The 27,219-nt window shown below is 46.1% G+C and overlaps 1 protein-coding gene across 20 annotated transcripts in view; it reads left to right on the forward strand.

Moving 5' to 3' along the window:
- CLYBL (citramalyl-CoA lyase) overlaps window positions 1-27,219 on the forward strand; it is a 257,987-nt gene that overhangs the window by 13,226 nt on the left and 217,542 nt on the right. For 7 of the 20 annotated variants that reach the window (XR_015138434.1, XM_086330429.1, XM_086330431.1 and 4 more), the window contains exons 1-2: window positions 8,763-9,005; window positions 9,905-9,933. The exons of 12 other annotated variants lie outside the window; for them this stretch is intronic. Coding sequence is in view for 6 of the 8 variants with exons in the window: in XM_086330429.1 (XP_086186555.1) it covers window positions 8,778-9,005; window positions 9,905-9,933 (257 nt within the window). In the remaining 2 variants the exon portion in view is untranslated. Of the gene's footprint in view, window positions 1-8,762; window positions 9,006-9,904; window positions 9,934-27,219 lie in introns of those variants that run through there. One more of the 20 variants, XM_086330441.1, reaches the window with a different exon arrangement.

The following is a 27,219-nucleotide window of genomic DNA, read 5'->3' on the forward strand; positions in this document are numbered from 1 at the left end:
TGTCGCCCCACCCGAGTGTTGTACATTTTAACAAACGTCCTACCTGCAAGAGTCGGCCAGTAAAGAGAATCTTCCTCTGCCAGGGAAGCAAGTGTGGACATCAGAGAGGCTTGTGGTGTCCCTCCCACCTCCGCCGTCCTCTGGACAAAGGTCCAGCCTGTGAGTCTGGGTCACAGTCTCTCCTGTGCTGTAGGACAGTCTGGATTCACCAGGGGCCTGCAGACATGCCTGAGAGTGGGGAGAAGCCTTACCCTCAGCAGCCCCACACTCACACTCGCATACCCGCTTCTTGCCTAGCTTCCTACAGCTGGCCTCCAGTCCTCTTACCCACTCCCCCAGATGGCATCAATTTTCTGATGCCGTCCAGCGGTCTGCTGCCTGGACCCCTCGGTATGGCGCCTTGCCAGGGTTCCTTCCAGCACTGCTCTGGGTCATTCGGCCAGAACCCTCACCTTCTTCACACCCGCCCAGCCCTGTCCCCTTTCTGATTTGCTCGCACTCTTCCTCCCGCCTCTCACTTTAGGAAAGTCACAGATGCCACTTCCTCCCCGAAGTTGCCCTTCCCCAGACTGTAAGGCAGCAGGCCTCTACCCCTTCCCTCTGAGACTCAGCGCCTCTGACGGTGCTCGCCCCTATGTCCCTTCGTTATGGGCATCTCGGGCCCAACCCCCCATCGTCTGGGGTGCCCTCATCCCTCCTCCCACCCGTGCCCTGTCTGTTGCCAGGTCTGTTGATTGTCCTCTTCAGCTGCCAACTCTTCCCCACACTGTTAGTTTCCTATTGCTGTTACATTGTCACAAACTGAGTGGCTTAAAACAGGGCAGAGTTTTTACTTTACATTTCTGGAAGTCAGAAGTCTGAAGTGGGCTCCAGTGGGCTGAGACCATGGTGTAAGGGGAGCTGCACCCCTTTTAGAGGCCTGAGGGGAGGGTCTGTTTGCTCCTCCGGCTTCTAGAGTTGCCCAGATACTTTGGCTCGTGGCCCCTTCCTCCATCAAGAGCCAGCAGCCATGGGTCAAATTCTTCTCAGGCTGCCATTTCCCTGGTTCTCTTGCCTCTTCCTCATCCTTCCACTTACACGGATGTTTGTGTTTATACTGAGCCTGCTGGATGATCAGGCTAATCTCCCCATCTCAGGGTCATGTGATTAGCAACCTTAATTCCACTTTGCCATGTAACCTGCCACATTCCTGGGCTCCGGGGGTTAGGCCAGGGATGTCTTTGGGGGCCATTATTCTGCTTGCCACGTCCACTCTCCTAGCTTCAGGTTTGAGCTCGTGGAGTAGCTTTGTGATCGACTGCCTGCCTCCCCACCCTCATCACCTGCCGTGTTACCTGCTGCCTGCAGAGGTACTAGCGTGTATATTCTGTTGTCAAGACTCGTTGGGTCTGCCTCCAAAAATGTCTCGTGATTCTGTCTCTTTGTCTCCAGTGTCATCTTTCAAGTGGGCATCTCTCTTCTGGACCTCTATGAAGGGGCTCTTGTACATCCACTTATACCCCTCCAACCCATTTTTTTAAATTGAGGTAACATTTGCATAATATATAAAATTAACCATTTTAAAGTATACAGTGCAATACACTTAGTGTTGTACAACTATAATCTCTATTCCCAAACATTTTCATCACCCCAAAAACCCTGTGCCTGTCAGCAGCCACTCCCTATCCCTCCTCCTCCAGCTCCAGGCAACCACGAGTCTGTTTTCTCTTTTGCATAGCTCATATGATAGGGGTCATGCAGCATGTGGCCTTGTGTGCCTGGATGTTTTCATCTAGAATAACAGTTTTGAGATTCATCCTTATCTATATCACGTATCAGTATTTTGCTCCCCTTTATGGCTGGCGAGCATTGCACTGTGGGTAGATGCTAATTGTAGTATTGTAGGCATAGGCCATATTCTATTTACCCATTCATCAGTTGATGGACATTTGAGCTGTTTTTACCTTTGACAGTTGTGAATGGTGCTGTTGTAAACATCCACACACAACTATTTGAGCACTGGTTTTCAATTCTTTTGGATGTATACCTGGGAATGTAATTGCTGGGTCACGGGGTAAATCTGTGTTTAGCCTTTAGAGCAACCACCAAACCCTTTTCCACAGCGGTGCCCTGGCCACTGGGCGGCTCCACTGGCGGTGCACAGGTGTTCCCGTTTCTCTGTCCTTTCAGCGTTTGTTATTTTCCATTGCTTTCGTTGTCGCCATCCTAGTGGTGTGGAGCGGTGTCTCCGTGTGGTTCCTCCAAACTAGTTTTAAATACACAAGTTGGTTCATCTCACTTCACTGCCTAGCAGCCTTCCAGCGCCCTCCTGTGGCCGTCCAGGGCGTGTCTGGTCCCACCCCTTCTCTGTCTCACTTCTCACCCCCTCCCACCCTTCTCCCATACTCATCCCAGCATCATCGCTGTCTCTTGCTTCCTTAAGTGAGGAAGGCTTTGAGGACCAGTGGGGTTCAGACAGTTTCCCAAGACCCCAGACCTGAGACAGAGCCAGCTCCTTCTAGTCCCCTCGTCTGTAAGAGGGGCCCATGATACCACAGACAGTGGTTAGAATGAAATGAAACGGGCGCTGGGCATAGCGCCTGGCTCATAAGAACACCAGTAAACAGTGGATGTAAGAAAAAGAAAGACGATAGATGCATAAAGCCTGCACTCCCCTCGGCCCCACTGGCTGAGGCATGTCCGCCCTCACCCCCTTTCCACCCGCCGGGCCTCTAGTCCCTTGTCACGTTTTCAGTTTAGTCTTGGGTTGTGGATGGGCGCACTTCCTTCTTACGTTTGGTCTCTTCCTCGAAGCTGGAATCTCTGCGTTCACCCCTCTGTGCTTGTGCCCAGCACAGCGTTTGACGCATAGTAGGTGCTTAATTTAAAATTCCTGCATAAAAAAAAAAATCATCAGATGGTCACAGTAAACAGAATTCATTACTAATTATCCACTTGACATGAGAGGGTGGAAAGGCAAGCTTTTTTGGTGTGAGTGTGGGTGTATGTATGTTTTCCTCGATTATAGATTTGTCTAAACATTCCTGCTAATTTAAGATGTCAAATCTGAAGGTTCTTTCTTGGCTTGAGTTTTTGAACACAGTCCAGGGCTGTTTTCAGCCTCCTCAGTATTCTCCTTTTTGGGAAAGAGTTTTCGAAAGCATAAAGGGGGTGTCTTCTGTGCGTGCTTGTCTACAGGATTCATTTACCAGAGCAAGCTGTGGGGAGGGGGAGATGAGATCTTGCTGGTAGTACATGGCTGTGACCCAGCACGGGGGCTCACTGGGAGAACCCCCTCAGTCCAAGTCCGTGGGGTTGAAACCACCTCCTCAGCCAGTGTTTCTGTCCCAGGTACATTCCGTTTATTTCAGAATTTCTCACCTGTGAAACACACTTCTTCAACTCAGCCTCTGGAAGGTGTATTAAAGAAAAGTCCACGGTCTTTCAGCTCAATGGAGGAACTTTAGCAGCTTTCATTTGGAAATCTTTTCTGCTTCTGTTTTTTCCCCCTACCCCTCATCATTCCCCTCTCCCTGCCCAGATACCCTGGGGTGTCAGCTGGAGTGAGGTGTCATAGGAAGCATGCACCTCCCACTTTGATTGTGGACTCCTTCTGGCCAGCACTGGAATTACTGAGTTGCTGTTGGAAGAGTCTCTCATCTTCTCCATCCAGAATTAAGGAAGTCATGGGTTGATCCGGGGCAGAATCCCCCATTTGGGAGGCCCACTGCGCTGTGCGCTCCTTGAGGACAAGGTGCTGCCTTGCGGGACTCCTGTCCCAGCGCAGCGCCTTGGAGGAGTGGGGCGGCTAGCTCACGAGTTTCTGAAACCAGCTGGATGGCTCCACACGTTCTGTTGTGTATGGGAACCGCTGAGCGTTAGCAACTAGCCAGTGACCAGCCGTGATGAGCAGTTTTTAGGCTCCACAAATGTCTAATGTGCTAAGTGAGGACCCCAGGCATCCGCTGAAGAAAGGACTTTTAAAAATGGAAATAGGACTGTTGACACAGGTGCCTTTTACTAATTAGTGTACTGTTTTTGAGGAATTAGTAACAATGTTAGCATTTCCAGGATTGCTGTTAATGAGGGATGAGGAAACTTATCTTTTTATTTCCACAACCATATGGTTTACTGCTTGATGTGGTTCTCTCGCTCGCTCTCAGTGTTTTTAAATTTGATTTTTATTTTAGTTAGGGCAAAAGCATTTTTTAGCAGGGCTCATTGATTTTATTATGCAGGTAAATGGGAAAAGTATTTTCCTTCATAGAACAGTTATTCCAACAGGAAATTCTGTAACATATCAATGGTATTCTTTTTAAGTAAAAGTCCCTTTAACACATCTCTTTTAGTTATTCAGTCATGCATTTATACTTTCTCCTGAAAAGAATGAGGACTACATCCCTGCTAAGTCCTAGGCCGCGACTAAGAAGGGGGAATGGGAGAAAATTTCCCAAAGGTCTTTTCGGTGGCACGCACCTGGAGGTCCTTTATTTGGGTACATTTCATGTCAGATAGGGACTTCATTCTAAGAAGTGTATCATCTAAATGGGAAGAGAGGGGGAGTGCCTTCAGAGGACTTGGGGTCCATTCACAGGGAAGTGGACCTCTGAGCAGCTCTGGAAGGATGACTAGAGAGGGAAAAGCCTTCCTGGCTGAAGAACTGTGTGTGCAGAGCCCAGCAGGAGACATCAGACGGGTCCCTGTGGAGTGTGGGTGCCTTGTGGCAGCGACGGGAAGCTCGCTGGCCAGTTGGGGTCAGGCTGTGAAGGGCTTCTAAGACCAGACCAGGATTTCAGATTTACATCCTGTCGGTAACCCTGAGGCAGTGGAGATGCTTCAAGTCTCTCGGCCTCCATCAAGTGAGTTCTTCACTCTGTGCTCTGGTCTAGTGGTAGTCCCATGTCATTTCAACTTCTTGCCTCTCTAGTTTCCTTTAATTACATCCAAAGTGTGCTGGGACACCTAACAGGAATAGAGAAAAAGGGTCGAGGCTCTGCAGCCTGTGAGGCAGGCCAGCCCATCCTCTCCTTCCAAGGCACTTACTATATTTAAATACTCCTAGTTACTGGGAGCCTTCAGGTGACTTCATTTCTCTGAGCACTCTACACTTCGTTTCCAACATCTGTAGTTAATTTCTTAAGAGACCTTAATGAGAAACTTCAAACAGTTTAAATGTCAATTACCAAAAAAGTGAGGTTTTCAAGTTCCAGTAATCTGCCTATATTGGTTGTTGGAACACAATCCCAGGTGGATGTAATTTAAGACAGATGCCATTCCAGAGCTTCAGTTACAAAGAACTTATATATTTTCAGGACTAACAAACCGGTCTGTTGTCACTACACTTAGAGGACTGTCTACAGTTCTGGCTTATCTGGCAGGAGCTCAGTTCAGTGCAGTCACTCTGGCTCTGTTTTGGCTGGTGTTTTTGAATCTGAAAAGATCCAAAAGCTACTATGTAATAAAAACGTGTTGAGAATACAGTAGATGTTGCGATAAATCCAATTTTTAATCCTACACATTTGAGAGGAAAAGAGTATTTGTGTTGTTCTTTATTGTAGATTTATCCTTAATGAAAGGGTTAATCTTAAATTTCTGACTGAGAAATCCTGATCTGTTTGTTTCTTGCCACTCGCATTTTTCCCCTCTGTGTTCCTTCCTTTGCCTCTATTTTTGATTAGGATAAAATGCCCGAAGAAAGAGTTGGATGTGGTGATGAGCATTATTTTAACAGAAAGTAAAACGGAAGGCATGCAGAATAAATTAACCTTGTATTTTCTCTGCAGGTCACTTAGTGGGTGTTACATCCTTTGTCGTTTGTGCTACAAAGTAAATAATTTTTGGCAGCTGGTTTGGTTTTCACCACTTCTAAGCCTATGACAAACGATCTTAGAAGAACTTTGGTCTTAAAAAGGGAAGCTTATTGTGTGTGAATTTTGAGTTTGAAGGCTTTTTAACATATAAGCCATTTATGTGGAATTTTGTTTTATTTGAATGTGAAAATTTTTTAAACTTTTGAAAGTAGTTAGAGCGTGCCATATTGAAGTGTTTTCACATTTAGACGTTTAAGTTAGTTTGCCTTTTCTATTCTTTAAAAGGCACTGAGAAAAACGTCCTCAGCTCCCGCCACAAAGCATTCATTATTTATTAGTCAGCTGCTTTTGGAAACTGTGAAATTACTCTTAATTGTATAGTTTTAGGCTTTTTAATTCCCCTAGGAGAAATAATGTTGTAAATATCTTTAGATTTATTAATACCATCTACCCATTTATCTATTTAGCCTGTCATAAATCACTTCCAGAGATAAAAAATAGTCATACAAAGTTAGATATATCTGAACATGTGAATTTCATGTATTTTCGGATAATCAGCCCTGTTTTAAAGGTTTCTTCCAGAATCAGCTCATCAGTGCTGCATTTGGCATGTGGTGTATGGCTGAAACTTCAGATGAATGCAGAGGTTCTGAACTGTGCAGTGCACAGAGTACCCATCAGGACATTTTCCTTGTATGCTGACACGACTTCTTTTCTAAGTAGAGTGATCTTGGTGGTGTGAGACACAGGCATCATATATTGGGTTGGTGAAAAAGTTCGTTTGGGTTTTTCTGTATCAGCATATGGAAAAACCTGAAGGAAGTTTTTGAACAACCCAATATAATATGTACAAAATGGATCTTTGTCTGGCTTACCTGATTGAAATGTGAAATGGAACATTTTCTGGTAGTTACTTCCCAACATGCAGATTGACTGATACCCACTAAATGTATCAGTTCAGTTCAGTTCAGTCGCTCAGTCATGTCCGACTCTGAGACCCCATGAATCACAGCACACCAGGCCTCCCTGTCTGTCACCAACTCCCAGAGTCCACCCAAACTCACGTCCATTGAGTCAGTGATGCCATCCAGCCATCTCATCCTCTGTCGTCTCCTTCTTCTCCTGCCCCCAATCCCTCCCAACATCAGGGTCTTTTCCAATGAGTCAACTCTTCGCATGAGGTGGCCAAAGTATTGGAGTTTCAGCTTCAGCATCAGTCCTTTCAAAGAACACCCAGGACTGATCTCCTTTGGGATGGACTGGTTGGATCTCCTTGCCGTGTCAAAATGTATGGGGTCAATGGTTTTATCAGCTTCCTAAGTGTAAAGTTAGGAAATGAATTCGAATTCCCTCTCTGTCCTGAGGGACTTGGTGGCTTACTCCTGCTTTCTCTAAGTAATATAGTAGAGCCTGTTTGGCTTCATCAGCAGCCTTGGGAGTTAAAGCCATCATTTGAAACCCTGAGTGGAAAAGTTGGAAAAGTCAGGAGGCCAGGAGTGAGAGACAAGTCTTCATCCTTTCCCTGGTGGCCCCTCACCTGCGAGTTCACACCAGGGTGGTAATAAAATTGTAGGAGCTCATTTTATGTGAAACCATTAGCAGCCTGAGAATTTGGGGCAAGCTTCCTCTCATAGTTTAAGACACTGGAAGGTGTCATTTATAAGCACAGAGGGGCTGAAGGAAGGCAGAACAGGCTTGTAAACCTTCGCTTTAGGCTCTGGACAGCGGTCAGTCCATAATACAGCTTCTAGTCTTGGGTTATCAGAATCACAAACGTGCCTTTAAGCATTGCGGGCAAATCCCGTGAAACATCTGACTGCAAAGGCAGAGACAATGGCCAGTTCTTTCCTACTTGTTGTGAAGTTGCATTTTCTTACTCTGCCTTCATGAATGAGGGTGGAAAGGAAATGGGCCCTACTACAAGTGGAACAAGTATAACTGAATACTTTTCGTTAAATTAAATGTGGGCTCTGATGACAGTTGCGTCACGGCCAGTATGGGGGTTTTACCTTGCATCGGCTATTCCTGTACAGTTCTGGCACCTTTGTGTGGCTAACTCTGAATTCCCAGGCTGGGGCAGGTGTGTGTGACGGATAGAGGCCTTAAGTGAATGGAGAATGGGGAACCATTTCCAGCTTATATTGGCTCATGAGGTGGAGAGTCACCACATGGGGATGGGATTCAGGTTCTTGGCTGCTTGTGGGAATGACAAACGGCTCTCAGGGTGGGCCGGCCCAGCTTCAGAATCCCTGCTAATGACCGTGAGAGTAGTTCTTTAACTGAAACCACGAGGAAAAGCAAAAGATTTGGTGAGAGTTCAACAACCTGTCGATTGAGAAAAGTCTGCAGGATCCACCTGGACGTAATGATGTGTGTGACCAAGGTGCTCTAGGCTTTGGCCCCCAACGTACACGTGACTTTAAATCTCAGTGTGCCCAGTCCCCGCCACCTCCCCTCCTCCAGGAGTAACATACTTAGTTAATTGCCTCAGTCTGCTCAGAGCTGTCCCTGGTGCTCAGCGACGCCCTCCTGTTCTCAGGTCCTGTTACAGTGAGAGCCTCGGGTCCTCTGCAGCTCGTCTCTTTCTCTGGCCAGTAGGAAACATTCTTTCTGATTCCCACGGGTGACCCAGAGGGACTCTGACAGTGGAAATTGTAGGCATTCGGTAGTATTTCCATCCTTCATATCAAGCCCAGGTCTTTCCAGAGACACAGATGGGTCTGGGCTGCAGTGAGGTGGCCCCACGCCAAGAGACCAGAGTTATCTGGGAGAAGCCACTGGTCCCTCTAGTTTCTGTGGCTCCAGGTTCCTGTTCTGAGTCCGGTTTTTTCTGAGGACTTCTTCCTTTCCCAAGGAGATTTCATGCTGACCCTCCTTTGAGGCTCTCAGAATGTCCTGGTACATGCCTTTCTGCTTGGCGCTTATGTTTATTCATCTGAAGGACTCTCGGCCAGTGCACCTGTTAGGCGTCACCAGGCGGTCTTCTTCATGATGTGGCAGAAAGCATTTCCTCCCCCCACTGACCCTGAGAGGTGCGGAGGTGGTTGGACGTGGCTTCTCTTCCTAGGTAGCTGCGCTTGCTGCCCCTGTGCTCCACATCACTGTGAGTTGGGGCCCACCCTGGAAGTGGATTGTTGCCATCGAGCTGAAACAGGCTCAGATGCTGGCTACACAAGCCCGTCCTGTCCTGCCAAAGCAGCTTGGGGCGTTCCTAGTGTAAGTATCATGTGGGCTACCCAAGCACCGCCTTTCCTAGAGTGCGGGTGGGGGTTGTTGTCCCGCTGAATCTGCCTCTTTCAAAGCCGTCCCCTCTGTTAGGCCTCCTCCCCTTTCCTTACTCTTGGAGCCACTTGTAGTACACACCTTAACGTATCTGTAAGGGTGGTCTTGGGGTTGGGAATAGAACGGCTGATGGTTAGTATAGTCTCTGAAAAGAATTCCTAGTAATCTGGTAGGATTACTAGGCTGGTAGGAACCCAGAAGTTTCAGAGAAATTCTTAAAAGTGGAAGAGCTGTGGGCAGGGCTTCCACACGTGTTGACTGAAGTGTTCTGAACGAGATACATTGATGGACTCTTCCCTTGAACAGAGACCTGTTACTTTTGGCCTCTGTTTCTCCCTTGTCTCCTCTTTCCTTTCGCTTCCTCTGTGGCCTCCCGTCCCACTGGACCTCTCATTCCCAGCATACTTTTCTGTTTATCTTGACTCCATCTCTGCCCTCTTTTGGATCCAGGTGTTTTTTTGTTTTTTTTTTTTTAATGTAATTTTATTTATTAATTTTTGGCTGCCCTGGGTGTTTGTTGTGGGGCATGGGCTTCTCATTGCGGTGGCTTCTTGTTGAGGAGCACAGGCTCTAGGTGCCTGGGCTTCAGCAGTTGTGGCTCACAGGCTTAGTTGTCCATATGGCATCTGGAATCTTCCCCGACCAGGGATCAAACCCGTGTCACCTGCATTGGCAGATGGGTTCTTACATCCACTGCACCACCAGGGAGGTCCTGGACCAGTTCTTATTCTTGGGGAGGACTACACTGTTTTGAGTTCTTTCTACATTGCAAAGACTGTGCTTTTATACATTAACATTAGCATGAGGAAAGTATTCTTTTTGCTGTTTTACAGGTGAAGAACGCGAGATGCAGAGAAGTAAGGTGAGTTATCCAGATTTACGGACCTACTAAAGAATAGAGTAGGAGCCACATGCCTCTTTCTGCAGCCTGCTTCAGTTCAGTTCAGTCGCTCAGTCATGTCCGACTGTTTGTGACCTATGGACTGTAGCCCACCAGGCTCCTCTGTCCATGGGATTCTCCAGGCAAGAATACTGGAGTGGGTTGCCATTCCCTTCTCCAGGGGATCTTCCCGACAAGGTTTAAAGGAGAACATTTGTGGTTAAGTTTCTTAACATGTATAGCATGCCTTGGATCTGGTTTTCTTGGCTAGTGCATAGGTAAAATGGTAGTTCTGCTGGCAACTAGGAAAAATGCATGGTTCTGGATTCTCTCCATGTCCTCACCCACTTCATTATGTCACAGTGGCAATATGGAGTGTTAAACCTCTAGATATGCAGAAATCATTATGCTTTAATCGTCCATTGTTTCATAAATATTGATAACTATATCAATAAATACTTGGCCAAATCCAGTTCTAGAACATAAGTATTTAGAATCATTCTTAAAGAAGTGCCCCAGTGCTTTCGCAGTTGTTTAAATGCATTTATGTCAAAAATAACAAATGAAAGCCCAAAAGGGAAGAAGAAAGCATAACACCTATCCTTTTAGCTTATTCAAGGTGACTATATTTTTAGAATCACAAATTGGTTCTCACAAACCACATGTGACTTGAGTACGTTTATAGAAATGGCTAATTGGACAAAATACTTGAAAATGAAATTATCTGGGAAAATTCCAGGTGTGTGATTGGTGTATGCTTAGTTGAAAATTTATTTTTTCTGTGTACTATAGTGTTTAATTAAACAGAACAGTGTGATTTTAATCTAGCTTTTGATACTATAAAAGTAAAGTTCGAATTGGTTCATTTATTTTTGGTGTTCTTTTAATCATGAAAATAATGCTTAAAGCACCTATTAAGCCAATTATTTTTTCAAAGGCAATTTAGTAAACTGAACAATTGTGTGGTAAACTTATTTAGTATTTTGTTTGTCTCATTATGGGTTTTAAAAATCGCTTAGCTTAGAGCTGAATACATTTCAGTGTTGTTTTTTATGTAAATTGTCATCTTTAATGTTTCACTAGTTTCACCGTGTTAGGCTGAAGGTATTTTTGGTTGTATCAAATATCCTTATATATTTTATTTAAATCCATATCTACTTGCTTTAAATAGCTTGAATTACAGCTGACTAGTGAAAAATATTTTAAGCATAAAAATGTGTTTTTCCCCACCATGTTCTTTTCAGTTGTTGATAGAGGTGAAAAACATTTAGTAGGTTTCCTCCATTTCCACCCTTGATTAAGCTGTGCTTCCGAAGAAATATTCGTAGGAGACATGCTGCAGTGTGTCAGAAACACTGCTGTATTACAGATGCAACATCATCTAAAAGGAAAAATTGAGTGTGGGTTTGAAGTTGACAAGTGATGAAAGTAGCCCTGAAGTTGTCAATTAGGGAGTGAAGGCCTGGAACCGATAACTCAATGGGCAGTGCCCCCTGCTATTTTGTCTTTGGGACTGTGGGATCGTTACTGCTCTGGAAATAGGCACACACGTACCCAGACGTAGACATACACACATGTATGTATAGGAATGTATGGTGGGAGGTGCAGATTCAAACTAGTCATGCTGATGTGTCTCCTAAAGACGTGTCCCTTCTGAGAGGACTTAACAAAAAGAACAAGTGCCTAGCTTTACTTTGTTTCACGTTTATCACCTTTCTAACATAGGATTTTCATTGGTTGGCTTTATAAACCATGTTGCCAAACAACAAATGCATCGTTTTTTTGTGTGGAGTTTTCTCTGAAAATTCTTGCCTTCAATCCTGCTGAGAGTCTTTTCTTAGATCACCAATGTAAGCCTGCAGTCATACACTGTTTGCAGTTGGTATAACCCCAGTTGCCATAGTATGCTTTGTGCTGATTTTAAAATAAGGGTAGAGGGAGGAGATATATGGCTTCCCCGATAGCTCAGTTGGTAAAGAAGCCAGCTGCAATGCAGGAGACCTCGGTTCCATTCCTGGGTCAGGAAGATCCTCTGGAGAAGGGATAGGCTACCCACTCCAGTATTTTTGGGCTTCCCTTGTGGCTCAGCTGGTGAAGAATCCACCTGTTATGCTGGAGACCTGCGTTCGATTCCTGGGTTGGGAAGATCCCCTGGAGAAGGGAAAGGCTACCCACTCCAGTATTCTGGCCCGGAGAATTCCATGGACTGTATAGTCAATGGGGTCGCAAAGAGTCGGACATGACTGAGTGCTTTCACTTTCATAGCTGATTCATGTTGTTGTACAGCAAAAACCACCTCAACATTGTGAAGCAGTCATCCTCCAACTAAAAAAATTTTTAATGTGGGTAGTTAGTCATTTATAAGCTGTAGGTTACAATGAGTTGTTAGTGGATGGTTAGGAACCCAAATGAACCAAAGCTAGTTAGATTGTGTTACTGACACCATGAGCTTCCCAGGTGGCGCTAGTGGTGAGGAACCCACCTGCCAAATGCAGGAGACACAGCGACTCAGTTCATCCCTGGGTCGGGAAGACCCCCTGCAGGAGGGAGTGGCTGCCCACTCCAGTGTTCTTGCCTGGAGAATCCCCTGGACAGAGGAGCCTGGCGGGTTGCAGTCCACAGGGTCGTAAAGAGCTGGACATGACTGAGCGACTGAGCACACACACAGGAACCTCTCACTCTAACCCTTCGGTACCGCAGCTTTGGCGACTGTGTGCGTCTTGTAAATGTGGCCCTGATCACTGGGAATACCCCGTTATTTTCAGCCTCAGCCAGGTGTGCGAGGGCTGGCAGTGGTCATGGCATTGGTTGGGGCTGGGGTGGGTAGGGGTCGTTGCTTGAATCCATCACTAGGCTGAGAGGCAAAGTACTGCCTCCTTTCTTTTCCACTGAGCTCAGGTGCTCACTGGGCCTTCGTGAGGACTTTGACCCGGGACTCTTGGGGCTCCTCTTGGGTACTTATGTGACCCTGGAGTCACCAGGGTCATTCCTTCATCCAGAATTTTTGGGCTTTTTTCTAGAGAGGAAAGTGGTAGGTCTGTACCAAAAGGGCTAGAAGGCTCGGGATCCCACTCGTCTCTCTGCCTTCTGAGGCAGCTCCTCGTGGGTGGCGCCGACTGGTTCCGCTGTGAGCCGCTGTGTGTGGTGCTGTGCTAACAACAGCCCAATCCTTGATTAAGTGGTAGCTCAGTGTTCTGCGTAGCCAGGTTTCTTTTAAAGTTTGCAGATCTTCCATCTTTTCATCAGTGTGACTGGCAGTCTCTGTCCTTGTTACCTAGTATCTATAATTATCTATATCCTCAGCTTTTCTGCTAACACCTAATATCTTCAACAAGGTAGACAAAGAGGAGGAGAGAATTGAACAGGTGGGAGCCTGAACCAAGGGATGCATGAGTTTCTGACACATTTGCAGGAAATTGTCTCATTTTAATCCTGTTATTCATAGTCACATTAAAAGTTAACCATACGATATAACAAGTTGCAGAAATACACCTCAGCACCCACCACTCTTTGAACCTTTGCTCCTCCATTTGGGCCATTCGGGGCAGTGGTGGTTTAGACTGTCGGGGTCCCAACCCATCTGAGTGCTCAGTCGCTCAGTCATGTCTGACTCTTGGCGACCCATGGACTATAGCTCACCAGGCTCCTCTGTCCATGTGATTTCCCAGGCAGGAATACTGGAGTGAGTTGCCGTTTCCTCTTCAGAGGATCTTCCTGACCTAGGTTTCGAACCTGGGTCTCCTGCATTGGCAGGCGGATTCTTTACCACTGTGCCACCTGGGAAGCCCATAGTGAGCTGTAAATATATTGATTGGGTCATAATGAGCATTTGAAAAGATGAACCAGAATAATGTAGAAACTGTTCTAGTCAAAGTACATCACAGGTTAAGCTTTATTTTATAAAAACATTTATTTCTTCTAATACATGGGGGATGTGTGTGTTTATGGGCTCTCCACTGGAAATGCTTTTTCTTGTGGGCTGCAGTAAAAAAATTTTTTTTTTTTTAAATGCTGCCTTAGGGGAATTTCTGATCCAGGGAGATGGCTTTGTTTAGGGGAGTGTGAGGCATCCATAGGCTACGAGGCATGTCCTGGGTGTCTTTGTTCCTGCAGCTGTGGAGTTCCCGAGTTTACACTCAGCATGCCCTTCCCATGAGCAAGCTGTTGCAGAGAGTGGCGGGTGTCGTTCAGCATTCTGGAACACTGTGGGGTCAAGTGGGCTTTTGTGAGCCCTCCTGAGTGCCTGGCCATCCTTTGTAATATCTTTACCATTGGGAAAAAGTCATTTTCAGTTTCAAACAAGCAACCTCTTGGTGAATTTCTTTTTAAAAAGGCTTCGATGAATCTTTTTGAGCATAGACATATCATACATTAAGCTCTGCTTGTATACACTTTCTGCTTTATTTAATAGTAAAATCTGTTTGTACCTTATGTGGTCTGTCACACTTCCCTTACCTCTTTAAGTCTTACTTCTGATGAAGAGTGAAGTGTTACAGGAGCCTAGGAGGGGTCTGGGGTGAATAGCGTTGCTGATGGTCAGCTGAGGAGGGAGGCTGGCAAGTCCCAAGGTCAGAATATCTGTGTGTCTGCGCCCTCAAGAAGTCTTGGTAGAAGGGCATCTTCTGGCACATGAAGGATTTACAATCCACTTCATCAGGTTCTTTTTACTACTGAAGCCAAGGTGGCTTTATGTAGTCTCAGTATAAGGCGCTGTTTACAAAGGTGCGTTCACAGGGGATCTGCCCGCTCTTCTTTCCGTAGCATTTGTTGAGCACCCTCTCCGTGGGAGGCCCTCTGCTAGGCCTTGCACTCCATTGGTTAGCGAGGCAGGCACAAGCCTGCTTTTGGGCCATCGCACACTCTGGCCTCTTGTCCCCTGGGCTTGTGGGGGCCTGAAGACTACTCTGGCCTCACCTAGGTGGACCCAGGTGTCCAGTGTGTGACAGGCTTATAAGAGAGAAGGGATTTCCTTTTGGGGAAATGCTGTGGATACTTTAAAGGGCTAAAGCCTTAGATTCTGGGGGCCCCAGCTCAACAAAACAGTAGTTGGAGCACAGGCTTGTCCATTGACCATGGTCAGAGAGGACATTGTGCATCACATCAAGATTTATTGCTCTCGTCTCTGGTCTCTTTATTGCTCTCTCCTCTTAGGAAAGCCTTCCTCCCCACCGCTTCTATGCCTCCCACTTCCATAGAATGTAAATGTTTGTGAAATCTATCCACGCTACACCACCACCACCACCATCACCACCAACAACAACCCCCCCGCCCCCCGCCTCGTCAAGCACAACTCCATACGAGGAAGAACTTATTTCACTGCCCATTTTTCCTGAGGTTTATAAAAACAAAATGTGTGAAGGGAATGTATGCTGAGTCTCTTGGGACTAATTAAACAAACAGATTCAAAGAAAGAAAGCAGAGAAAATTTAGGATAGCTCAGATTAAAAAATGTAATTTTCGGGAAAACAGCCGTCAGTTTTTCCACTTGAGTGTTTTTCCAAAGGGCAGAGGGCAAGAAGCATCTTACGTCCTCTCAAAGCTGAGACACATTTCAACATGGAGATATTAGAAGCAAATTTGGTGCCCAAGACAGGTGCCAGATTTTAATTACAGTTGGCATTTCTGAGCATGCTTTTGGCAGAGGTGGCCATCTTGTTGGAAAAGCCATCGATTTTGACACTAGCAGTATGGGTGCCCTGTTGAAAACGATTGAAAATAATTTCCCTCCTATTTTCATCATGTTGATTGTAAGTGAAAACTTCAGTGGTTAATATTTAAAACAAGATATTCTCTGTTCAGAGAAAATAGTTGTTCATGGGAATTGTCTTGGTGACTTGGTGTGTTAGCTCTGGGGGTAATAATTTCTATCTTACATCCTTTGAAAAACCCTAGTTAAAACAATAAAAATGGGATGTTTCATTATAAGAAATGAAGTTGGCATGCACCAGGTTTTCCATTAAGTTCCAGGTCACAGACAAATAAAGAAAGTATGTTAGGGGGAAAAAATCCTTTTTAAAAATAATTAGGAAGCTGTCTGTTTTGTTCACCAGATGGAAAATCCGCAGTTGTGGGTGGTCCGTGTTGGAGAGGGCATCTCACAATTGGCAGGACCGTGCCTTTAACTTTTCAAGTCCTAGGACAAAAACCTGAATGCCGTTGACTGTTCGGAAGACTCCAAATACATGTTAGCCCCTCTAGGCTCTGCTTCCTGAATTTGACCAGAGTGTGTCGGTGAGACGATTGTGGAACGCCAAAGTGAGGGGCCCACTGCTCCGTGAGCCCTGGGGCAGCGTTCTGTCAGTGTAGTTCTCTGTGACTCCTCTCACCGTCAGTGCATTACGGTGATAATCTGATTAGTGGGGCTGCCTGTGTGACTGTTTAGAAGCGCCTTTTTGTTACATGAATGTATTCCAGAGCAGATAGGATGGCCAAGTGTGCCTAAGGCTTAAGAAATTAGCCTTGGGTAGTTACTTATTGAGGAAGGATATTGTACTGTCGTCAGTGTTTCAAGGCTTTTATAAACTTGCTTTGATATTCTGACAAAATTAATTCCGCAAAGAGATAGGCTTTTCTTACGGCTCTCTTGGATTGATAGTAGAAAGTTAGCCATCTTGCTTCACAAGGAGTTTTCTAAAAACTAGTCATTTTTTTTCTAAAAACTAGTCATGCATCAAAGTCCAATTTTTTTCCAGCTCAGTCATAAGTATGATGTGGCTTTACATCAGACTTTGCAATGAATGTTTTATGTTTGAACATAAGGATGTATATATGTTTATAGTAATATTCATTCATAAATGTAACCCTTCTCAAATTAAAGAAAAAACCTGTTAATGATTACAGGAGAGTTAAATTAATAAAATCATTTCAGATGCCTAAATGTGTAAACTTTCAAATCAAGTGGAAAAAAAAAGCCCTGGAACGTAAATCATTTTTCTCGGACAGCACATGTTTGGCTTTGAACAGACTATCATATTCTGCCTGTGTGTAGTAAAAATGGCAATGATTTATTAGTTCCATATCCCCCCAGCACAGATGCTGCACAGTCTGTCCCTTTTCTGGGCACTAAACAGTGGGTTTTAAAAAACATAATTTCACTCAAGTTTCCGCTTGCGTTCTGTGTTGTGCTATTAATAGCAACCCTTTGTTGTTCATGCCAGCTCACTTCTAGCATAAGACAATGATGTGCAGGAACTGGTTTTAGCCAAAATACTTCTAATTGGCACCCATTTTTCATGATAGTCCAAATGCAGTTCTGTGAAGAATGTAAACACTCTTAAAAATTGTGTCAAAAAAGCTAAACAAATGTAACAATTAACTAGATTTCAATGAGATGTACCTTTACGATGTCATCCTTTCTTTGGCAAATCTTATGTGTTATTAAAGGAGATAAGGGGTGGGGGAGATTTTGAAACCGTAATGAAGGATTTATGTGTTAAATATTCTCAGATCTTCATGAAAAATGTTTGAAGAGGGGAAGTAACAGAGAACAGAGTGTTGGTGCACTTTTACCATTTCTGTCTGCCTGGGAGTCAGAACCTGTACCCCTAAGTTCCTACTTAGGGGTGAGCTTGAATCTTGGTTTGGCCACAGGTAAAGGTGCCCTTCTGAGGAGTAAGGTAAGTGGGGAGGCGCTGTCCTGGCCATTCCACCCCTCAAGGCCTTGGCTCTGAAGCCACGTTTCCTTGCTTTGTGGCTGATGCCTTTGGAATTACCCTTGACTCCAGCCAACCCCTTTGATTTTTTATATCTCAGCCATGGCTTCTGCCGTCTCTTCCTCGCCGCTGTCTTGGCCCCTTGCTGTTGCCCTCTGGCTGGCCCCTCCTCCCTCCTGTCCATCTTCCAAAAGGAGCTTTCTGAGTTCAGAACTCATTGCTCTACTCTCTACAAGTTCCAGTAGCTCCCAACACTGAAGCCTGAAGACCTTATGTGGCCACACTGTGTCCTTTACACCCTGACTCCAAATCTCCTTTCCAGAATTACCTCCTTCCCACCCCTGTACCAGATCCTCTAGTCACGTTAAAATTCTTACTGCAATGAGGCAGCCCCATTTCTGCCATGCTCAGACTGTTTCTTCTGCCTGCAGGGCCCTTCTCCCCATTTTCCACCTGGTGAAATCCTGCAGAGCAAATATCACCTTGCTCCTGCGAAGTCTTACTGATCCCCCATGCCCACCCTGGCTGGCTCATGCCCTTCCCCTGCACCCCTGTGGCTTTGCTCGCGTGTGACTGTGTTCTGTGCACCCTCTCCTGTCCCCCATATCAAATTAAACCTCCGGAGGGAGAGAGAGTCCTTTACCTGCTTTTAAAAGGCAGTGGTCTTGGTGCTGAGTACATGGCAAGACCTGAAAAAATACTTTTTGAATGAAATGAAATTCTGGGTTTTGACTTTCTATCAGGTAAGATTCTTGGTTAAAAACTTATGGTTACCAAGGGGGAAATGAGGGAGGAATAAAGTGGAAGATTGGGATTGACATGTACACACTACTATATATAAAATAGATAATAAGAGCCTACTGTGTAGCCCAGGGAACTCGACTCAATACTCTGTATTGACCTATATGAGAAAAGAATCCAAAAAAGTGGATCTATGTATATGTATAATGGTTCACTTTGTGGTACAGCAGAAGTGACCCAGCCCTGTAAATCAACTATACTCCAGTAAAATTTAGTTGGAAAAAAAAAAAAGATTCTTGGACCTCCCTGGTGGCCCCGTGGTTAAGACCCCGTGCTTCCACTGTAGAGGGCATGAGTACAACCCCTGATCGGGGACCTGAGATCCCGCATGCCTTGAGGAAGGTGTGGCCGGAAAAAAAAAAGAGTTATTGGTTAAGCAACAGATTGAATCTGGCTCTCAGGAGAAACGGGGACTTATCGGAAGAGTATGGGGACACTCAAAAAATCGGGGAAGGCGGCTTAGTCATCTTGGCGTCAGCACCATGCCTCCCATCTTTCCCAGCTCAGCCACCAGGGTGGATGCGCTGCCAGCACAAGAGGCAGGGTCCAGGATGGGAGTGTCTGACCGGTCTAACCGTGTCCACCACTTGGCTCTGAGAGAGCCAGGCACCTTGATGATGATTCTAGCAGACGAAGTTATGGGGCTTCCCTGGTAGTAGCTCAGATGGTAAAGAATCTGCCTGCAACGCAGGAGACCTGGGTTTGATCCCTGGGTTGGGAAAATCTGAAGGAGAAGGGAATGGCAACCCATTCCAGTATTCTTGCCTGGAGGATCCCATGGACAGAGGAGCCTGGCAGGCTACAGTCCATGGGGCCACAGAGAGTCAGACATGACTGAGCGACTAACACTTAAGCTGTGAGCAGGATGAGGCAGATTCTCAAGAGGTGGAGTGGATCTGGGGCAGTCAGTAACCACTAAGTGTTCACATGGAACTCACTTCCACTTCTAGCATTTGAGCACCCAGACTGGCCATCCTGTGTGACTTTCTAGGGAGTCTGAGCAAGCCTTTCTTCTCCCCAGAGGGAAGTTCTTTTGAAATGCATCATACCCTGGGAGGGGTTGCTAATGCAGCCCCTGCCAGCCAGCATCACTTTGGCAAAAATAGAAACTGGGGGTGCAGGGTGGAGGAAGCAGGGTGGGCAAGGTGCATGGGAGATTGCTCAACGGGGTCACGTCCTCTCTCCCTCTGTGTGGAGACAATGGGGTTCTTGGTTGGGCCCTGCAGGCGAAGATGCCCGTGAAGTTTATTTCTCCTTGTAAAGCTATCAGTTGAAACAATGGCTACCTCTCAACCAAGTGGGAAGGACTGAGGCGGCCACCTGGTATGGCTGAGGGAAAGGTGGGAGTAGCTGCAGTCACGAGCTGAGGGAGACACAACCTAAAAGATGACGAGCGGGTGGTGCAGAGTAACATTTCCAGGATAAGTGGGCTTTGAACGCACATGGAAGAAGGCGGATAACCCTGGGAGGTGGAATTCTGTGAGCACAGTCACGGAGGCGTGAGGGTGTGCCTTGTGCTGGGAGAAGATTAGGAGATGAGATCAGAAAGTCATGTTTGGGTCAAGTTTGGGGAGCTTAGACCGCTAGGCTAACGATTTTATCTATCGATCTTAAAAGATTGAAGGCAAGAGGGTGACAGAGGGTGAGATGGTTAGACAGCATCACCGATTCAATGGACGTGAATTTGAGCAAACTCCGGGAGATGGTGAAGGACAGGGGAGTCTGGCAGGCTGCAGTCTATGGGTTGCAGAGAGTTGGACACGACTTAGCAGCAACAACAATCTATCATCTATCTATCTATGGTCAGAGCACACGGGATCTTAGTTCCCCAATCAGGGATTGAACCTGTGCCTCATTCAGTGGAAGCACAGAGTCTTAACCGTTGGACACCCAGGGAAGTCCCTAGGCTAAGGATTTCAGACGTTGCTTTGTAGGCAACTAGGAGCACCTGCAGGTGTTTCCGAATGCAAGCGTCGTGATACGTGCTGTTCTTAAAAGAGCGGGATTCGGTATCAGGACACTGAGGAGTCCCTCTCTTGAGGCTGATAATCTAGGGACAAAAACAGATGAAAAGTAAAATCATCTATGAGGGGGAGCACCTAGAAAGCTTGGAATCTTGACTTTAGGTCACTCACTGGTAACTCCTTTGCACTCCTTTGCACATGTCTGTGTCTCATTTACTCATCCAAGGGTAATGGTGTTCATTTGCCAATATTATAACCAATTAAAATGACCTGCCTCTTGAGAAACCTGTATGCAGGTCAGGAAGCAACAGCTGGAACTGTACATGGAACAACAGACTGGTTCCAAATAGGAAAAGGAGTACGTCAAGGCTGTATATTGTCACCCTGCTTATTTAACTTATAGGCAGAGTACATCATGAGAAACACTGGACTGGAAGAAACACAAGCTGGAATCAAGATTGCTAGGAGAAATATCAATAACCTCAGATATGCAGATGACACCACCCTTATGGCAGAAAGTGAAGAGGAACTCAAAAGCCACTTGATGAAAGTGAAAGAGGAGAGTGAAAAAGTTGGCTTAAAGCTCAACATTCAGAAAACGAAGATCATAGCATCCTGTCCCATCACTTCATGGGAAATAGATGGGGAAACAGTGGAAACAGTGTCAGACTTTATTTTTTTGGGCTCCAAGATCACTGCAGATGGTGACTGCAGCCATGAAATTAAGAGACGCTTACTCCTTGGAAGGAAAGTTATGACCAACCTAGATAGCATATTGAAAAGCAGAGATGTTACTTTGCCAACAAAGGTCCGTCTAGTCAAGGCTATGGTTTTTCCTGTGGTCATGTATGGGTGTGAGAGTTGGACTGTGAAGAAAGCTGAGTGCTGAAGAATTGATGCTTTTGAACTGTGGTATTGGAGAAGACTCTTTGAGAGTCCCTTGGACTGCAAGGAGATCCAACCAGTCCATCCTAAAGGAGATCAGTCCTGGGTGTTCTTTGGAAGGACTGATGCTGAAGATGAAACTCCAGTACTTTGGCCACCTTATGCGAAGAGCTGACTCGTTGGAAAAGACTCTGATGCTGGGAGGGATTGGGGGTAGGAGGAGAGGGGGATGACAGAGGATGAGATGACTGGATGGCATCACCGCCTCGATGGACATGAGTCTGAGTGAACTCCGGGAGTTGGTGATGGACAGGGAGGCCTGGCATGCTGCGGTTCATGGGGTCGCAAAGAGTCGGACACGACTGACTGACTGAACTGAACTGAAATGATAATGTTTCATTTTGAAGTATCTTCTCAATCACCTACATCTATTTGAAAATTCAAAAATACCACACATGAAGCTGCTAGGATTATTTTCTCCTTTCCTTGGCTTTCCATTTGTTTTCTAGTTTTGTGTTGGTTTTGGCCGTGGTGCACACTGGTGATCTTAGTTCCCTGACCAGGGATTGAACCAGCACCCTACTGAAGTAGAGGTGCAGTCTTCACCATTGAACCACCAGGGAAATCCCTCCTGGCTAGTTTTTGTTAACCTCGTTTACTTTGGAATCCCGCAATGATCTAGTGTCCAAGGGGATCAACAGAATAGCTTTGGTTTACTTGTCCCTTCTGCTCATAATTAGATTGAGTCAAGTGATTACATGCCAGACACAATGGGCTCAGTGCCCATTTCATTCAGACGCATCCAGTAACTATAGAGTTTTAGTCAGGATATAGGCTTGGGTGTTGTGATTAAAAAAGGCCACAAAAAAGGGTGCCTTTATCAAAGATATTTTCTCTGTCACTTAAACTATCAAAGATATTTTCTCTGTCACTTAAAGTAGGTGGAGGAGGACTCACACAGAGGCTCAGTGAGGATCCTTTTATCCCGTGGCTCTTGTATCCTCAGCACATGGCACACGTCTTACCCAAGACGGCTGCTCAGGCCCGGCTCATCACACCGGAAATGGGAGGACACACTCCTTCCTTTTAGGGGGCTCCATGTTTCTGCTCACTCTGGCCAGACCCCATCAACCAGAACATCGTCCCAGAATATATCCAGACACAGGAGGGAGTGGGAAATGTCATCGTCAGCTGGGCATCGATAGATGGTCCATCTTAGTGTGCTGACAGTGTCAGCAGTAGCGTTGGCACCCCAGACCAGAGGGGTAACTGAAGGGTGGGGCAGGCCTGGGGAGTGAGGCGTGGAACTTGGGCACGCACACCGGCGTGTCCACACGCATGCAGGACTGAGCCAGGGGCGTGAAGAGGAAGGGCTGGCTGGGCTGTGCACCCTCACTCTCAACCCTGCGTGTGGCAGGGTGGGCCGGGCCAACCCACGTCTTCTGGCCCAGAGTCTTCTCCACCCGTTTACATTATGCTGCTTCCGCGTCACCGCAGTCTTGCTTATTAGCAAGGCCTTCAAAGCAGTCACAGAGCAGTGGGTACAAGTGCGTGGAGCACAGAGACTCCAGCCTCAAAGCCGGGGGTGAACCACACTGAGACAAGTCATAGCTTTTTTTTTTTAAAAAGAAACTTTTATTTTGGATTGGGGGTAGAGCCGATTAACAATGTGGTAGTTTCAAGTGAACATCAAAGGGACTCAGCAGTACATATACATGTGTCCATTCTCCCCCAAACTCCCCTCTCATCTAGGCTGCCACATAATATTCAATAGAGTTCCCCGTGCTATACAGTAGGTTCTGAGACGAGTTACAGCTTTTTTTTTTCTCAAAAACTACTTACCTGTTTATTTGGCTGTGTCGAGTCTTGGTTGTGGCCTACAGGATCTCCATTGCATCACGTGGGATCTTCTGTTACGGCACACGGACTCTGGTTGTGGCTCAGGGGCTCCAGGGTGTGAGGGCTCAGTCAGCAGTTGTGGTGCGTGGGCTTAGTTGTTTGACGGCAGGTGGGATGTTAGTTCCCCCACCAGGGATCGAACCTGCAACCCGCTCCACTGCAAGGAGGATGTTTAACCTCTGGACCTCTAGGGAAGTCCCAAGTCACAGCTTTTAAACTAAATAGTTTGCCCCCCCGCCTTTTTTTTTTGGTCTGTGCCACACGGCTTATGGGATTTTAGTTCTCTGACCAGGGATTGATTTAAACAGTTTTTTTTTTTTTTGGTCCGTCCCACACAGCTTATGGGATCTTTGTTCCCATAAGAACTAAGGGGTTGAACCTGCGCAGTGGAAGTGCGGCGTCCTAGCTTTGAACCACCAGGGAATGCCCAGAAATTAAGTAGTGTTTTAACAAAAGGAAAATGTCTCGGGTCCTCACTGTCAATGTTCAACAGGCAAAACTGAAATGCAGGAAGCTGGTCTTATTAACAACAATGAGAAATAAAAGTGCTGACATGAATCCTACAGGATTAAACCCAATGGCTAATATCTCCAGCCTCACACTGCCACATACGTGCCAGACTTGTACTCGGTGCTTTACCTATTACACTTTTATGCCTCGGAACAGTCCTGTAAGCTTGATGCTGTCACCAGCCCCGATTTATAGATTGGGGAACATGTTCATTGAGGTTAAGAAACTTCAGAACCTTAATGTGTTCTTGAGCATTCAGCTGTGCTCAGCTGGCCTGCTACGCATGGGCAGGGGGAACGTGGACAGTGCTTTGGGTCCTTTCAGTATAGCACCCAAGGGGACTTTCCCAGGACAAGAACCCGCCTGCCAACGCAGGAGATGCAAGTGTCACGGATTCAGTCCCTGGGTTGGGAAGATCCCCTGGAGGAGGCAATGGCAACCCACTCAAGTATTGTTGCCTGGAGAATCCCATGGACATGGACAGAGGAGTCTGGTGGGCTAAACGGTCCATAGGGTAACAAAGAGGCGGACATGACTGAACACACACACGCGCACACGTGCACACACACAGGCACACACTCATGGTGATGCACACCACTGTCATCACTTGATGATCCCCTCCCTCCTTTCTGTCAGTCCTGAATGTGCCCTGAGTCCCACTCCTAGGGTGGCTCTGAGCTTCATGAACTCATCATCTCATTTAAGTCTGATGCAAGACAGGTGTTGTGATCCCTCTTTCATACTGGATGGACACGAGACCCAGAGAGTTGTGTCTTGCTGGGATCACACACCAATGCTTGGCAGAACCAGACACCTGCACAGACTCACTCCAAAGCCCATTCTTTCTGTGTATTGGCTGATCTGTCTCGAGAACCCTCCTCCTTGCCGGGCCTAAGTAGATCTTAAATGTTCTTACCACACATACACAAATAGTAATTATGTGAAGTGATAGGTTAACTAACCTTATCATGGTGATCATTCTGCCATATATATGTAAATCAAATCATTGCACTGTACACTTTAAACATACACAGTATTATACGTCAATTATATCTCAGTAAAGGTGGGAAGAGGGTACGGCAAGTGTGCAGTATTGCATCTTGTTTCTGGGTTTCCCAGGTGGCACAGTGGTCAAGAATCTGCCTGCCATTGCAGGAGACACAACAGATGAGGGTTCAATCCTTAAATCAGGAAGATCCCCTGGAGTAGGAAATGGCAACCCCTCTAGTATTCTTGCCGGGATAATCCCATGGACAGAGGAATCTGGTGGGCTACAGTCCGGGGGTGGGGGGTCACAAAGAGCTGGACACAACTGAGCAAACACATACACACGCTGTCAGGACAGCTGTGTTCTTTAGGGGCGTGACTCACAGAATGAAGCCAGAACAGCGCCCTCCAGCAACTGGGCCAGGAGAGTGGGCTCTGGGCCTCTCCTCACTCGTGTCGGTCCTGCTGGAGGGTTAATATCGGCACTGTTGTTTCTCATTATTCGTAAGACAAGCTTCCTCATTTCAGATTTGCCCAGTGGTTCTCAGAGCAGGAGGGGATGATGAAGGTAGTTCTTATCTCCTGGGTCAGCTGGTGGTGGGCTGGTGGAGCATCTTCACCATTCTGAGTCACTTGAGCTGGGAAGTGAGAGCTGAAATAGGGACTTTTCAGCTGTAAGTGACTACCTCACTTTCTCTACCTCTCAGGAAGCAATGGAGGAGTATTGTTGTCCAGTCATAAAGCTGTTCCCCACACCCCCCTCCAAGAGAGACTGATGGACTGAAACCAGAGAGTGTGCGTGTGTAGACAGCGGGGCTGTTTACTTAGTCTGGCCCTTCAGGGCTTCTCAGGTGGCACTCGGGGTAAAGAACCTGCCTGCTGATGCTGGGGACATAAGAGACATGGATTCGATCCCTGGGTGGGGAAGATTTCCCTAGAGAAGGGCATGGCAACACACTCAACAATTCTGGAAATTGTTGCCTGGATAATTCCACGGACAAAAGAACCTGGTGGGCTCTAGTCCATTGAGTCGCAAAGAGGCGAACATGACTGAAGCAACTTAGCGCGTCAGGTGCAGCCGCAACAATTGCTTAGTGTCGAAACAGCCTCTTTAAGGTTTCTCACGTGGCTCCCCCTCCTCCTTGGAGTGGGGACACCTGTGACTACATAGTTTGCTTCTGGCAGACCCAACCCAACCTTTGGGATCGTCCTTTTTAAACTTGTTTTGTTCAGAAACTTTTGGGTTTTTGTTGTTGTTGTTTATATTAGGGCAGAAAAGCTACAGTTGTGGACAGTAGGGTTGGGAGTGCTGGAATGAGCCACAGTGGAGCAAGGAAATAAGGGGTAGGGAGCCATAGGACAGAGCGTTTGTAGGTGTAGGTAGACCAGGGTGCAGTTCTGGGCTGACCACTAGATGGCACTCACACATTGGCATTAGGACTGGTCCATGCCATGTTTCCACTTTGGGCTTTTGTAAAATCTCTCTAGGGACTAGCCCAAGCTTTGTATCTGCCATGTCCACCCAACCATCCGCCCATTCACCCCTCTAGCCTCTCTTGGTCTTCTACAGATAGGTAGATGCGCCTGTCGGTCTTTCTAAAAACCTGCCAAAAATATGTTGAAAGCCTCCCGCATTTTTAGCCACAGTGCTGTATTTTTACTGTTCTCTTAAGCACATATTTACATGGCAGTAAATCCATTTTTAGAGCAGTTAACAGAGGGAAACTCGTTTCTCCTCAGTCATCCTGAGGGTCTGTTCAATAAAAAGAATGGAAATTGAGGGGGAAAGAGTTATTTTAAAAAAGATAATAGGAACAAGAAATGTTTAAAATATTTCCATTAAAAATTACATGTGACTTATAATGAAATTTTAAAAGTTACTTAATTTTATGAAATTATTTTTTATTGCTGGAGAATTTTCCACAAGCCGAGATTCAAATGTAAACTATCTGGGGATAGTGGGGTTGACAGAATATCAACAATATCACAGTTGATATTGTTATCTTTATCAAAGTGCATGTTGCAAAACCCAATCTTAAAAAATTCTGTAATCTGTTCTGATATTTAAAGAAATAAGAAAATTAATGTTTAACCTATCAACTAAAACGGATTCTGCCCCTGCCTGGCTCAGTTCTGTTTCAGCTGCGTGGACGTCTTGGGGAGCGTTCGGAGCGTCCATGCAGACGTGCTACCTCCGTGCGCTTCTTGGCTGAGATAACAGGGCTCTGGGCCCCACTGTTACGGTTCACCTCTGCACTGCAGAAGGGCGACAGGGGGGCATTCTGGTCTGCAGCCACTGCAGAAAAATAAAAGCATGCTCCAAAGGGGAAAGGATCTTGTATTTCTGCGTTTGAACCTTTGATCTGCATTCACATCTGAAGGGAAGGCTAGGCCTTTTGGTGGAGACACATGGCTTTGCATCTGTGAAAACACAGCTGTATATAGCAAAACAAAACTAGTGGAAAATACAATGGTTTTGCTGTGTCAGGCTAGCCGCTAATGCTCAAATTCTATACAAATATTGTTTTTTGATAGTTCTTTCCAAAATCCGTCTTGACTTTATAATTGTT

The sequence above is a fragment of the Bos grunniens genome, chromosome 12, assembly GCF_055505025.1.
Source record: "Bos grunniens cultivar Pamir isolate PY7600 chromosome 12, Bosgru_T2T1.0, whole genome shotgun sequence".
NCBI classification, from domain to species: domain Eukaryota; kingdom Metazoa; phylum Chordata; class Mammalia; order Artiodactyla; family Bovidae; genus Bos; species Bos grunniens.